Source organism: Nannobrachium achirus (assembly GCF_963921795.1).
Source record: "Nannobrachium achirus genome assembly, chromosome: 14".
In the NCBI taxonomy this organism is placed as follows: Eukaryota; Metazoa; Chordata; class Actinopteri; order Myctophiformes; family Myctophidae; genus Nannobrachium; species Nannobrachium achirus.
The window spans coordinates 32,234,083-32,248,632 of NC_137821.1; the positions used below are offsets into that span (position 1 = coordinate 32,234,083).

The following is a 14,550-nucleotide window of genomic DNA, read 5'->3' on the forward strand; positions in this document are numbered from 1 at the left end:
TTGCACACATTTTGACGACTTTTTCAAAAATAGCAGATCTACAAGCTCGCAGCGCGGCACTCGGTGCCGCGCTGTGAGCTTGTATACTGTATCTTCTATTTTTCACTGGTTAAAGCATTCAATAATTCTAGGCCTAAATGCGTTTAAATGTCAATTCAAATCAACCTATAGGGATTTAACAAGGTGTTAAAAAAGAAATGCTCATTCTTCTGCTTTATTCTGCGTGCGTTCTCTCTCAGTCCCTTTCCCTCAGTGTTCTTTTGGTGGCTCAGGCCCTAGCATAATGGTAAAATGATAAATGGTGCATTAACGTGGCACCTTTCTCCAAAGCGCTTTACAATGTGCAATTTGTGAATTACATTCAGCCCTTCACACACGCGTGCATCCTGTGTGCCTACGTGGAGGGGTGTCACAAGGGGTAGGAAAGTGGGACTGAGTTACTAGGACCCAAGGTGGTGGAGGGGCCTTAATTATGTTATACTTAGCTATTGAAAAATAGCAGATATACAAGCTCACAGCGCGGCACCGAGTGCCGCGCTGCGAGCTTGTAGATCTGCTATTTTTGAAAAGTCTTGAAAATGTGTGCAAATCTTTGAATATATGTATTTTTAAGCGAACATTTGTAACTCAAATTTTGCTTCTGGGGGGGGGGGGGGGGGGGGGGGTCCCTGGAACTAAATATTTTGAGATGGGGTCCGTGGCCAAATACATATCATTTTGGGGGTCCTTCACATGAAAAGGTTTGAGCTCCACTGACATCGAAACATAGATTTTTCAGAAAACCTTAGAAGGATTTGAAATATTCAAAGATTTTCATGATTTTTCAAAAAATAGCAGATCTACAAGCTCGCAGCGCGGCACTCGGTGCCGCGCTGTGAGCTTGTATATCTGCTATTTTTCAATAGTTAAAGCACAGGGGCCCCACAGTGAATCCTTGGACCCGGGGCCCAGAATTTGGTGCGACACCCCTGCCTACGTGTCTGTGGGTGTGCTGGCTGTTAATGAAATGATTCAGTGGAAACCCCTCCTCCCAGGCCTCACAGTCATTTGTCTCAGTGCTACAGCATGGTGTCAGGATCAGAAAATGTATAGCGCCAGTTCCTTTCGGGTGAGATAGAGCAGTGGTTCTCATGGGTCCCCACATGCATTTTTTTTTGGGGGGGGGGGTCCCCAGATGACAGTGAAGTGACAATTTAAGCACTTTTAAGACCTTTTTAATACCTAAAAAGAAAGAAAGGAAAGAAGAAGACCATTACTGCATCAAAAGTAAACGACAAACTATACTATAAAAACTGATCAAACATTGGCCAAATGGTCAAATAATGAAATGAGCAGATCTACAAGCTCACAACGCCTCGCATTGCGAGGCGTTGTGAGCTTGAAGATCGGCCATTTTCACAATATTTATCTGTGCAAACGAGTCAAACTAAATGTAATGCCTCAACCCCGGCAATTCCAATTGCTTGTCAGGGTGGGGTGGTCCTCAAATATGATCATTTTGGGGGATTACGGCCTGAACAGGTTGACAAACACTGATATATCCACTTGTTTCGGTGAGAATTTACTGTAGAATTATCTGTGGGACACTTCCGGAGAACAGCAGACATATAAGCTCACGGCGCGTCGCAAATGCAACCGTTGTGAGCTTGTAGATCACTCTTGGCTGCGGCGCCGGAACTGCCGCACTCCTTCTACGCAATGCACGATGGGATGTTGGAAAGTTGTGGATAGGGTGCGTTTGGAAATGCGCACCGGGAGCACACTCACATATTAGTTTGTATTGGCCAGTGCGCTCAGTGCTAGATGTTCGAACGCACCCAGAGTATGGTACAGGTGGGGGCTCGCTCCACAGGAAGGCATGACTGGATTTTTTTTGTATCCAATCTGCTATATCCAAAGTAAGAAATGTGATCTAACCTGTATACCTGTATCACTGTAGTCCAGTGATGCAGCATTTCCAGCACCAAAAAATCGTTGATATTCCAGTTAAATCACTGTGCACCTGTTTCTAGTTTCCAAACAACATTTGTCATTATAATAAGGTCATCGCGCGGCTAAACAATGCCCGCAACCGTTTTGGGGGAAGGTTTTGTTTTTATGCGACAGTGCCAAGATAATCAATGCATTTTCAGCTTTTCCAGACGACCATGCAATAAAGAAATTTGGCTTGGGCTAATGAAACTAAAGTGAACTTAAGAAGCTCACTGGCAGGTGGATAACACTCGGTGGAATTGATACCGCTGGGTTTATTAACCTCCTGCGAGGACGTACGTTGGCTGAAGACAAAGTGCCGAGGCAGAATAACAACAAAAACAATCCCGTACGAATCAACAGAAGTTAACTTTTCCTTCCTGTGAAAGATGTCAGGCATGGCATTTTGCTCGACTTGTGTGTGTGTGTGTGTGTGTGTGTGTGTGTGTGTGTGTGTGTGTGTGTGTGTGTGTGTGTGTGTGTGTGTGTGTGTGTGTGTGTGTGTGGGGGGGGGGGGGGGGGGGGGGGGGGGTCAGAGGACATGCTTGTGCAGAGATAAATGACTTTTCTGACTTTTTTTTCTTGTCTTGTTTTTCCCCCCTGCACGCTGTCAGGTAGATTGTATAGATAATGACTTTAAATACCAGCTGTCAACACATGCATGGAGGACGGTACCGTAAGTACGATCGGTTTCGGATGTAGAGTGAAGTTTGTGTTGAGAATCGGGGGGGTCGGGAGATGACACCTTTTTTTTGTTTTCTTTTTAACCCTTTCAGTGCCCAGAATCACCACTAGAGGGCGCCCAATGGCCATAGAATCCACCATAGACATACGCTGTATATGCACAAGCCGTGCGCAGCCATGACGCGCCTGAACACTTTCCTTTGTGCATGAACAGGAACAGGATGAAGTTAGCTTGAAGTTAGCTATTGGCTACCAAGCATTTTAGAAGCCCTATTTTTGGCGATTTAGCCGTGATTAAACCTTGCACACCTCATGGATATGCATGGAACAGAGAAAATGAGCTCTAAAGATCCTGGTTTGCATTGGAGTGGATGGCAAATATCGGCGGCGCGACGCTCTCGCGGGCCGTGTAAACAGATGACGGCCGGCAGCCCGGCTCGAAAATTTAGCCCGGTGCTTCGGTAAGGCCTCTGGCCTTTTTTTTAAAAAGCCGAACTAATTCGGGATTGGCACCCCGAACGTTAATAAGGTCCAAACTATCCCGAACTAGTTCGGGATAGGCACAATAAGAGTTAATGCCAGTGTCAATAACTTGATATTAGCACATTTTGCATCTATGAAGCCGGTAGGACGACGCTGTCCAAACCGTTTCCCTGCTAGACAACAAGGCTTTTTCTTTCTTTCCTTCTCTGAGAGGCGGAGGCACAGAGATCTGTAACCAGAACAAGACAGAGAAAGGGGGCTGTGATGGAACGGGTTCCAAGCCTTTCTTATGCTTTTTCACATGCTTTTATAAAAGCCTGTTGTAGACACTTCCTCTTTTTTATTGGAACTATATCTGTTTCTTCAGAAGCAAACACGCACAGTTGGCAGAGGAGTGCTGGATCATTAGCATATTCATGAGATGAATGGAATTGAAACTTTGGAGTTGGTAGCGACAGGGGGTACGGGGAGGGCTGTGTGTGTGTGTGTGTGTGTGTGTGTGTGTGTGTGTGTGTGTGTGTGTGTGTGTGTGTGTGTGTGTGTGTGTGTGTGTGTGTGTGTGTGTGTGTGTGTGTGTGTGTGTGTGTGTGTGTGTGTGCTCGTGTGTGTGTGTGCTCGTGTGCGTATGTGCGCGTGTTTGTTTGTTTTGCGGAACTAAAAAAGCAGATGGCACGGTGACTTTGAAAATCCAAAATTAGGTATGTTTTCCATGAACTTCATGCTCATTGGCTATGTAAATGGCAGAGTCAGACAGTCATGAAAGACTGTGTTGTGTCAATTTGTGTGTCTTCTCTGCATTCTCCACTGAGATCATGCGGTAACGAGAGAAAGGGATGGCATGCGTAGGGATGGGACGATGAGCGATGTTATCGTTTATCGTGATAAAAAAACACTCACGATTAACGTGATTTAGTCACCTGAAAAGTTTTAGTTTTAGTCTCATTTTAGTCCACTAAATATCATACGTTTTTAGGTGACTAAATCTACAGTTGATTTAGTCAACTAAAATGTATTTTGGCAGGACTTGATGGCATCGTAATGACTGATTTTACACTTGGTTGTGTGCTGAAAATAGGGTTAGGGTTAGGGTGTAGATCGGCTATTTTCAGCATGCAACACCTGAGAGCAACCACACATAAAATGACTCTCTTCTCCACTAGTCCCTCCCTAACGTTTTAGTCTAGGTTTTTATTTTGTTGACGAAATTGTCAATACATTTAGTCTTCATTTTAGTCATCACAGCTTAGTTTTTATTTAGTTTTCATTTAGTCTTCGTAGCCGAACTACAATTTTACATCGCCTCGCAATTGTTGTTCAGCTATTTTCACAATATTTGTCTGTGGGACCGAGTCGAAATAAACCAATTCCATGTAGTTGTCAGGGTGGGGGGGGGGGGGGGGGGGGGGGCGCCATTCTTTTGGGTGGTCGTGACCTAAATAGTTTGGGGAACCTTGTGTTAAGACTACTTAGGGGGGGAGTTTTCAGAGTTTCTCAGGCCAAAGACCCTTTAGCTAATTGGTTGAGAAATGTAATTATTTCCATTAAATGTGCTTACAGTACAACATGAAAGTTCTTCATTAACACTTCGGCAGCCGAAATAGAATGGCTTGTTGGTAGATAAGCCGTGAAATTTCTATTATCATATTATGATCTGAACAGCATTCATTTTACAAGACCCATCTGCGCAATATCAGCGCAATATCATCGCCCCATCAACACCACGGTCCCCGTTGTAATACTCACCACAATCACCAGCGAAATGGCTCAATCTGCATTGAGAGTGGCGGTTTTGGCCGAGGCATCTTCTCCCCGTGCGTTTCGCGTGCGCGATCCGTGTGCATCAATGTGGGCGCATGTGATCATCTCCATAATAAGAATCCACAGAAGAATTTTCATTAGCCTAGCCGCTAGGACAACGGCTATGCTAGCGCTAACGTCCACACTGTAAGTCAATGGCTAGAGGGCTAATCTGCCCTGGAAGCGATCAAAGGAATCATGCTATTGGTTAGACCGGTGGTAAGACAGAGGATGGCTAGCGATCGTTTTTTTTTCTTCCGATCATTATCACTTATTTCATTTTTAATGACCTAGTACGGAAAATTACGGTCGGCTAATTTTAGTACAGATGATGTCCGGTATATTACGGTTTTAATATGGGCATCTCCATACGGCTGTCAAAGTGTTAAAATGTGCGTGCGTGTGTGTGTGTTTTAATATGGGCATCTCCATACGGCTGTCAAAGTGTTCAAATGTGCGTGTGTGTGTGTGTGTGTGTGTGTGTGGGTGTGTGTGTGTGCGTGTGCGTGTGTGTGTGTGTTGTACTGCAGAGATGGTGAGGCGCTGGTGTACCTTGGAGGGAGGTTTCTTGAGTTATTATGAGAGCGAGCGGAGCCCGACGGCCGTTGGCAGAGTGGACGTCTCAGAGGTGGTCAGCCTGGCGGTCAGCAACACAGAGACAATGACAGGAGCAGGGTATGGATGCACACACTCACACACCTTGTGTTGATTTTGACAGCATTATTCTTTTTCTTTTTTAAGATATTTTTGGGGGCTTTTTCAGCCTTTATTGATAGGTGTACAGTAGGTTGACAGGAAATGGGGTGAGAGATGGGGGGGGGGGGGGGTGACACGCAGAAAAGGTCGTCGGGATCGGGACTCGAACCCGCGACACTCTGTCAGGCAGGATTGCCAACCTAGGTGCCTGGACCACTACCCTGTGGTCCAGGCTTCAGCAAATGTTGATTTAGTTGCGACCGTCAGGTCGCATTCACTATCAAAACCTCCACCGGCTGTCCGTCCCTCCGTCAGTCAGTCAGTCCGTCAGTCAGTCAGTCAGTCACACGTCACACGTCACACTTTTGCCCTGCTCATATCTCTGCTCAATCTACAGTTGATTTACAGCGTAATTCTACATTGCAGTATTGATGGCAACCGTCAGGTCGCAGTTACTATCGAAACCTCCACCGGCTGTCAGTCTGTCTGTCAGTCACGCCACACTTCACACTTTTCCCCTACTCATATCTCCGCCACCGTTGCCCCTATCCATGCCAAACTTTGCACACACACTCCTTGCCTGCCAAATCACAACTCATTTCTCACATGGCCCTCTTCTAGCTCCACCATGAGGCCGATTCTTGCAAAACACATTTTTGGACACTGCTCCTACAGATTTTGCCCTAAAATCACGCAAAGCGGTACACAGTATGTCTTGCCTTCTAAAGTTTGTGTATGCGACCTGACGGTCGCTTATTTCCCGATTAGGGAGTCTTACTGGTATTTTTACTTAAGTCAAACATTTGAGTACTTTTTCTACCACTGCATATGGATTCCTCCGCCGCGTGTGGGTGAACGGGTGAATGTAAATGAAACTCTTAAAATTTGCATCCGCTTACAGTGCCTACCAGGCGGCGTGCACCAACGTACAGACGTTGCTTTATGTCTGCATGCATGCACACGCTCTAAACGCTTTTATATTTCCATCCGGCAGATCAAATTATACCGTGCACAGGATTAAACCATTACGGCCATTTAACATGGGGTTTAGGACACCTTCACAAACACACGCTACAACACAGAGAGAGAGCGCGTGCGCCGCCGAGCACCTAAACTATCCACCCCCTCCTCGGTCGTATGTCTCATTAGCATAAAGTTAACTTTTGCATTATTCAATTTAACTGTACCTATCAGGCCTTTACGAGCGTCGTATTTCCTGTTTACTCGGGCGCACAGAGAGAGAGAGAGAGAGAGAGAGAGAGAGAGAGGCAGAGAGGCAGAGAGGCGCTGCTGCAGCTTTCACTTTTACTGCCCTGGTCTCTCCGTTTGTTTTTTTTACAGAGCCCCTCTTCCCAATCACCTCCCGCAGGGGTGTCACACCAAATTCTGGGCCCTGGGTACAAGGATTCACTGCGGGCCCCCCGTGAATGTTCTTCATAGGCGGAGCTTGTAGATCTGCTATTTTTTATTTATTTTTTAATCGTGAAAACATTTTCAAGTCTTTGGATATTTCAAATCCTTCTAAGGTTTTTTGACAGACAAACCTTTACATGTGAAGGACCCCCCAAAATTATATGTACTTGCCCCACGGATCCCCATCTCAAAATATTTAGTTCCAGGGCGGGACCCCCCAGAAGCAAAACTTTAGTTACAAATGTTCGCCTAAAAAAATACATATATTCAAAGATTTGCACACATTTTCACGACTTTTCAAAAATAGCAGATCTACAAGCTCAAGCTTGTATATCTGCTATTTTTCAATAGCTAAAGTATAAAATAGGTCCCTCTCCACCTTGGGCCCTAGTAACTCAGTCCCATTTCCCCCCCTCTTGTGACGCTCCTGCCTCCCGTTTTCCCGTTGCTCTTGCCAGATTACAATTCAGTTAAAAAAAGTTTTCTTATGAGCGAACTTCCCCCACGTTTTATTTTTCTATATTCCTTGCGGAAGTAGAAAACATAATATAGTGCAGCCCCTGCCGCGTCAGCACTTTGAGCTATTTTGTCCTAAACCTCTGGGGTGTATGGATCGATGGGGCGAACGAGGTACACGGTAAAAAAGTGTTAATTTAATTTTGCGGGTGAAAAATGGACGAGTATGGATTTTTTTACAGGCCGCGGCGTCTATAAAGCGTTTTTTTTTTCCCAGAAATATTTACCTTTTAAATTTTATAACGGAAGTGTGTGTGGGGGGGGGGGGGGGGGGGGGGGGCTTTGTCCAAGATTCACACGTGAGCAGGGACGTGCAGATAATTTTAGAGAGGCACAGGCTAAAATTTCTAAAATGGCCTTTTGATGAAAATATTGAAAATAGTCGCGAGCTTGGAGGTCAGCTATTTTCAGTGCTTTATACCACACTGAACTAAGCTTAATCAAGTCAGTACTGGATATGTGTCATGGATTTCTACACAGAGAGGGCAATTATTTCAACATAAAATGCAGCATTTAAGTTCAGGAGAGTTTGGACGAGGCACTTCTCTTGAATGCTGCCTTCAGGTATGGCATGGAAAAAGGGGCATTTTCATTTATTTCACCATAGTAAAAGCTGCATTCATGGTCTGGAGAGGGCAATTTTTTTACAGACGGATAAAAGGGCAGGGGCTCAAGCCCCCTTTGATGTCTATGTGTGCACGCACGTGCCTGCACGTGAGCCACGCCGTTCTTACACCCTGCATTGTTTTTGTATGTCCTCAGAGTTATATTGAAAGTGATGACTTCACTGTATGTATCCTCTGTGTGTGTGTGTGCGCGCGCGTGCGTGTGTGCGTGTGTGCGCGTGTGCGTGAACACCAGAAGGGGTGCGTGCGGGTACGTGCGCACTGTATACATGGGAGTGCCATTAACGTTTATTATTCGGAGCGAGGAGTCTGATAATGTGCTATGATCAGAGCATAAGCCGGGGCCGATTATGGAAGCAGCAGATGTTCTAGCAGAGGAAACAATGCTTTAATTTGCAAATGTTATTTATGCAGTCATTAGAGGCACATCTGGACGGCTCAAACTGTGGCCCTTTTTAATCCTCCGGTGCTCAAAGTTCTTGCTAAGCTAATATACGGTCGCGGAGTGTGGGCCGCATTTGCACGCGCGTGCACGTGTCCGTGCGTGCATGCACGCATGCATAGGCCTACGCAGTGGTAGAAAGTAAGTAACTAAGTACATTTACTTATCGTCACTGTCAGGCAGAAACCTTGTATCTCCAAGTTTAAAATGTGTACTTTTTTTTTTTTTTTTTTTCGCAAAGTAAAGCCCTACTTCATCATACAAGGCCGTCGCAGAAAAGTAGTGAAAACAGCTGATCTACACAATGCCTCGCGGTGCAAGGCGTTGTGTGCTTGTAGATCGGCTGTTTTCACTAGTTTAAATCATTTTTAAAATGACAAATACCAAATACATAAAGTATGTAAATTATGTTCAATACTTTATACTTCTACTCCACTACATCTCAGAGACACACATTGTACTTTTACTCCACTACAATTATTTGAAAAAGTTTTTTTCTTTTTTTTTTTACATTTTGTACTTTTTTATACATTTGATTATGTTTACAAAACAAAACATACTTATACCCTATTTAAACTTTGGCTGTTTTCAAAAGATTATTTTTATACATTTTAGACATTCTGCATAACGAGTACTTTCTACTTTTGGTACTTTAAAGGGGAAAACCACCCATTGTCAATATCGAACTGTCATTAATATACCTTAGAGGAGTTGTGTGGAAATAAAGAAAAAGTCCCCCCCCCCTTCTGTGTTGCCTAGAACAGAAATCAATCATTCTGTTCTAGGCAACACAGAAGGGGGGGGGGGAACTTTTTTTAATGTATTTCCACACAACTCCTCTAAGGTTCTCAACCTTTTCAGGGCGCGACCCCCAAAATAATCATATTTTGACTGGGGACCCCCTCACCCTGACGAGCACTAAGAGTTGAGGCATTATATTTTGTATAACACGGTTCTATTGTGAAAATAGCAGATCTACATGCTCACAACGCCTCGCGCTGCGACCTATGGGTCCCGACCCACAGGTTGAGAACCACTGCTCTAAGGTAGGCCTATTATTAATGACAATTTTGAAGTTCAGCTTTCCCCTTTAACCCTGCAAAACCCGAATTAATTTCTACTGGCCAAAAAAAATTAAAACAAATCTGATGGTGTTGTAGGAGTCCTAATCACAGGAAAATGTAATGTTAAAAAGTTAATAATGTTTTTGTAAGGTTTTATAGCCATAAATCATCAAGCTCTAATTTGCATTTTGGGGATATTTTTCACAATATTAACACATGCACGTGTTCTAGACATTATAATGATCACGAAAAGAAATATTACAGGCATTTTACTTATGTTTTAGTGAGGAATAGCTTCAGTTAAAAAGTGAGATGTTGTTCGTCCAGACGCTGGAATTTCAACTTCTCTGGGAGGTGTGAATGTCAGTCTCTGTGGGGGGTATGTATATGCAAATATCGTGGCCAATGGCATTGTAATACTAAACAATAGGATTTAATGGTGACGTTAAAGGAGCTATAGTCAACTTTTTCATTGTAGGGCCGACACTTTGTTTACATCCTAGTCTATAGACTAGAATGTAAACAAAGTGTTGGTCTGACAATGGCCAAAATGATTAATTTATCATTATTTTACGCTTTTTGAATAGAAACACATATATGAAGCTTATTTTTTTATAAAATATTTTCGAAACATTATTTTTATTTTTGCATCCGTTTTTCAAGAATAAGTTGACTATAGCTCCTTTAATGTGAAAAAAGAACAGGAAAACTAATTATAACATTTTTTTAAAAATGATTTAAAAAATGTTGCCAAAAAGCAACGCTGGGCCTTGCAAGGGTTAAGTACATTCTGATACCAATACTTTTGTACTTTCACTCAAGTACATTTTCAATTCCAGACTTTAACTCGGAACTGAGTATTTCTGCATTGCAGTATCGATACTTCCACTTAAGTAAAACAAAAAAAAGCTAGTACTTTTCCCACCACTGCCCACCTCTACCTGAAAATGCACACGTGGGCGGGGAGCTAGCTTACCGCTAAACACGCCGCTGTGTATTTTAGCCTCCACACAAAAAAAAGAATGTGCCAGTTACAGGTCATAGCGTCCCTCCAGAAAGGCTATTATCAGACTCACGCCGTCGCCTGATATTCCCCCGGTGATGATGGCCATAAGTTACACTAGATTAACCCATTTAGGCATGGAATTATTGAATGCTTTAACCAGTGAAAAATAGCAGATATACAAGCTCACAGCGCGGCACCGAGTGCCGCGCTGCGAGCTTGTAGATCTGCTATTTTTGAAAAAGTCGTGAAAATGTGTGCAAATCTTTGAATATATGTATTTTCAAAGCGAACGTTTGTAACTCAAATTTTGCTTCTGGGTGGTCCCTGGAACTAGATAATTTGAAATGGGGGTCCGTGGCCAAATAAATATCATTTTGAAGGTCCTTCACATGAAAAGGTTTGAGCACCACTGACATAGTAGTCTCTCAAGAACAGACTAACTGAACTCCAGTTAAGTGAAAAGGACCTTTTCTTTGACGATGGCTGGCCAGATTGCTGACATAGAAACATAGTTTTTTTCCAAAAACCTTAGAAGGATACAAAAGACACTTATAGAATCGGGTCAAAATTCTAATTTTCACGATTTTTCAAACATAGCAGATCTACAAGCTCGCAGCGCGGCACTCGGTGCCGCGCTGTGAGCTTGTATATCTGCTATTTTCTTATATTTAAAGCATAAAATATTGCGTCATAATGTGTTCTGGCCTAAATGGGTTAAACTCCCCCGCACTTTCCCCAGCCTCCACAGCTTCCAGCCGGGCCCGCTGTGTGAGGAGAAGAGCGACGCCGCTCACCTCTTGACTATCTGCTGCGCGCCTCATGAATATTAACCCGTCGAGATCGGGAAACGCATTATTACTTTAACCATTGTTTTATGCTTTGACTACTGAAAAACAGCAGATATACAAGCTCGCAGCGCGGCACCGAGTGCCGCGCTGCGAGCTTGTAGATCTGCTATTTTTGAGAAATCGTGAACATTTGTGTCTTTGAATATCATTGACGCGATTCCACAAATGTCCTCTAAATAAAGGTTTTTGGCACTGCAAGCTTGTAGATCTGCTATTTTTTTTTTCTTTTTTAACTTTGTTTATTTGATTTTCAAATGAAGCATTTAAGGCAATGAAGTGGTACAATAATAAGAGTAGCAGCTTCTTTTGATCTGCTATTTTTGAACATTTTTGAATATTTTTTGTGTCCTTGAATATTATTGACGTCTTTTAAATCCTTCTAAGATTTTTTGAAAAACGCATGTTTCTACCTCAGTGGTTCTCAAACCTTTTCATGTCAACCCCCATCTCAAAATATGTAGTACCGTATTTTCCGGACTATAAGGCGCACTTAACACATTGACCGCCATTTTAACATACCTCCGTACTCCCACCTGCCATTCGTCTCCATAGACTTCCATGTAATTGGGTGTGCACGGATCATGCACACCCATGCCTAGATAATGCACCACGTGTGTCCACCTTGCTCACAGCTTTCAAACAAAAAAATCCGAATGGAAATCCGTTCAGGCATTCCTGAGATAACAGCCACTATGTTTAACAAAGATGGCTGCCAAAATGGCTACCATGCTTGAAAGATGGGGTTGCTATGGGGGTTAAACATGAAATTTCGCGATTGCTATCATGCCTACTCCATTTTTTGGGGTCAAAATTTTTTTTTTTTTTTTTTAATTTTTTTGAAAAATATATATATATATATATTTTTTTTTTAATTCTCGGGACTATCGGGCCTGGCGGGGAAAGACATTGGAATAATCTCGGGACTATCGGGCCTGGCAGGGAATGAGTTAAAAGCCTTTAATTTTCTCAAAAAACTACAGTGCGCCTTATAGTCCAGTGCGCCTTATATATGGATCATTCATTGACATTGACATTCCCTTTAGCACAGCTCCATCTGTTGGATGCATAACGCAACGGTAGCGTCTATTATGTGCGCCTTATAGTCAGGTGCGCCTTATATATGAAAACAGTTTGAAAATAGACCATTCATTGACAGTGCGCCTTATAGTCAGGTGTGCCTTATAGTCCAGAAAATACTGTATATAGTATCAGGGACCACCCAGAAGCAAAATTTGAGTTACAAGATGTTCGCTTTAAAAATACATATATTCAAAGATTTAGCACCAATTAAAAAAAAAATTGCAGATCTACAAGCTCACAGCGCGGCACTCGGTGCCACACTGTGAGCTTGTATATCTGCTATTATTGAATAGCTAAAGTAATTCCAGGTCGTAATGCGTTAACTTATGCAGATGACACACTCCCACCAGCAGCCTATCGCCGCGCTGCAGGAGCCCCTGTGTGTGTCGTTTTCATTAAACACCACATTTGGGTAATTTTCACCAAGGCACAGGAGAGCCCTGTTGAATTATAGCGTGGCCCCGGCCTGCGGTGCGTCCGCTTAAGGTTGTATGCATATTACTTTGCCCACTTCTGAGGGAATTAAATGCAAAGGAAATATGTTGAATAGTAGTGATAAGTTTGGGGTGATTTAAGAAGAACTCCCCTTTTCTTGTGTTATGGGCCGGGGGGGTTGGTCTGGTGCTCTCTGCTTCTGCGAGAACATTTCAAGGTATTTTTTGACCTTCAACTGTTCCGGTTTCTTTTCTTTTTTTTTCTGTTCTCTCCTTCTCTCTTTCTGTGTCTCCTGTCCCCCCCGCTGGTGGAATGCTAACCTGGTGAAATGCTAACCTGCCGACGCTGGTGAATGCTAAACTGGTGAATGTTAAACTGGTCGGACCAACGGTGCTTAACCCAGTTGCTTTTTTGATACACTCGGACTGAAAGACCTGCAAAAAACACTGTAAAAGTACAGAAAATTGGAAATACCCAAAAAAAACTTGAGTAAGTTACTTCACACCAGCGGGTTAGGCTTGTAGATCGGCTATTTCCACTATCAATGTTCTTTTTTAAGTATTACGTTGTCAAATATGTCAGTAATTTCTTATTTAGGTTTGTGTCATATCTATCATGTGCAACTTCAAAGCCTAAAAGCCAAACAGAAATGTAATTGTCAACGACAAAAACACAATTAAATCGTTAATCGCAATTATTTGAGTGACAATTAATCGTCATGTGAAATGTCATAATCGTGACAGCCATAGGCGATTCTAGCCTCTTCCAGCAGGGGGTGCACGACCTCTATTACCTCATGCACGCGCAGCGCGCGCGCACGCGAAAAAAATTGCGGATATTAGCGGTTTTGTAATGTTGTTTTAGCGGATTTCTGCAGTTAATTTTGTACCCAAATGTAACACAATATAAACAAAAAAAAGTGTAAAACAGGTGCTTCTTTTTCTAGACACCATATGTCTATCTATAGGATTTATTTACTTATTTTGCAGACAGAGGCAGCACAGCCAGGACATATAAAGCCAAACATCAAGTTAATCATCATTCATCAAGCAATCAAGCAGTCATTTACATTGGTGGTGTGGCACAACCACACCACCAAAGATCCATAACCAGCAGCTACCAATATTTACAAGCAAGTGAAGCAAGCATGCGCGCTCGCTCGCGCGCGCACACACACACACACACACACACACACACACACACACACACACACACACACACACACACACGGAGGAGAAGAAAACAGGCTGGCTAACTCCACAGTGAACAGATAGTTAAATAAAGCCATGTCTTACCTTAAGAAAATGACAAGAAAATATCCAATGTTATATTGAGGTGCCCAGAAGAAAGTGTTATTCCTTGGAGGCACAGAACACATCGTGTAATCCAGCCTCGTTGAGCAGCGCCGAAAACTTTAGTTCACGTATGGTAAATGTAAAAGCTATCCACATGTCCTATGGATGTCTGTAGTTAACCCCAGGTAGCATAT

At 43.1% G+C, this 14,550-nt stretch overlaps 1 protein-coding gene across 1 annotated transcript in view; it reads left to right on the forward strand.

The window, feature by feature from the left end:
• arap2 (ArfGAP with RhoGAP domain, ankyrin repeat and PH domain 2) overlaps nucleotides 1-14,550 on the forward strand; it is a gene marked incomplete at both ends in the record, with an annotated part of 239,703 nt that overhangs the window by 133,157 nt on the left and 91,996 nt on the right. Inside the window, 1 exon segment of the mRNA XM_080741531.1 lies at nucleotides 5,466-5,610. Coding sequence (XP_080597657.1) covers nucleotides 5,466-5,610 — 145 coding nt within the window.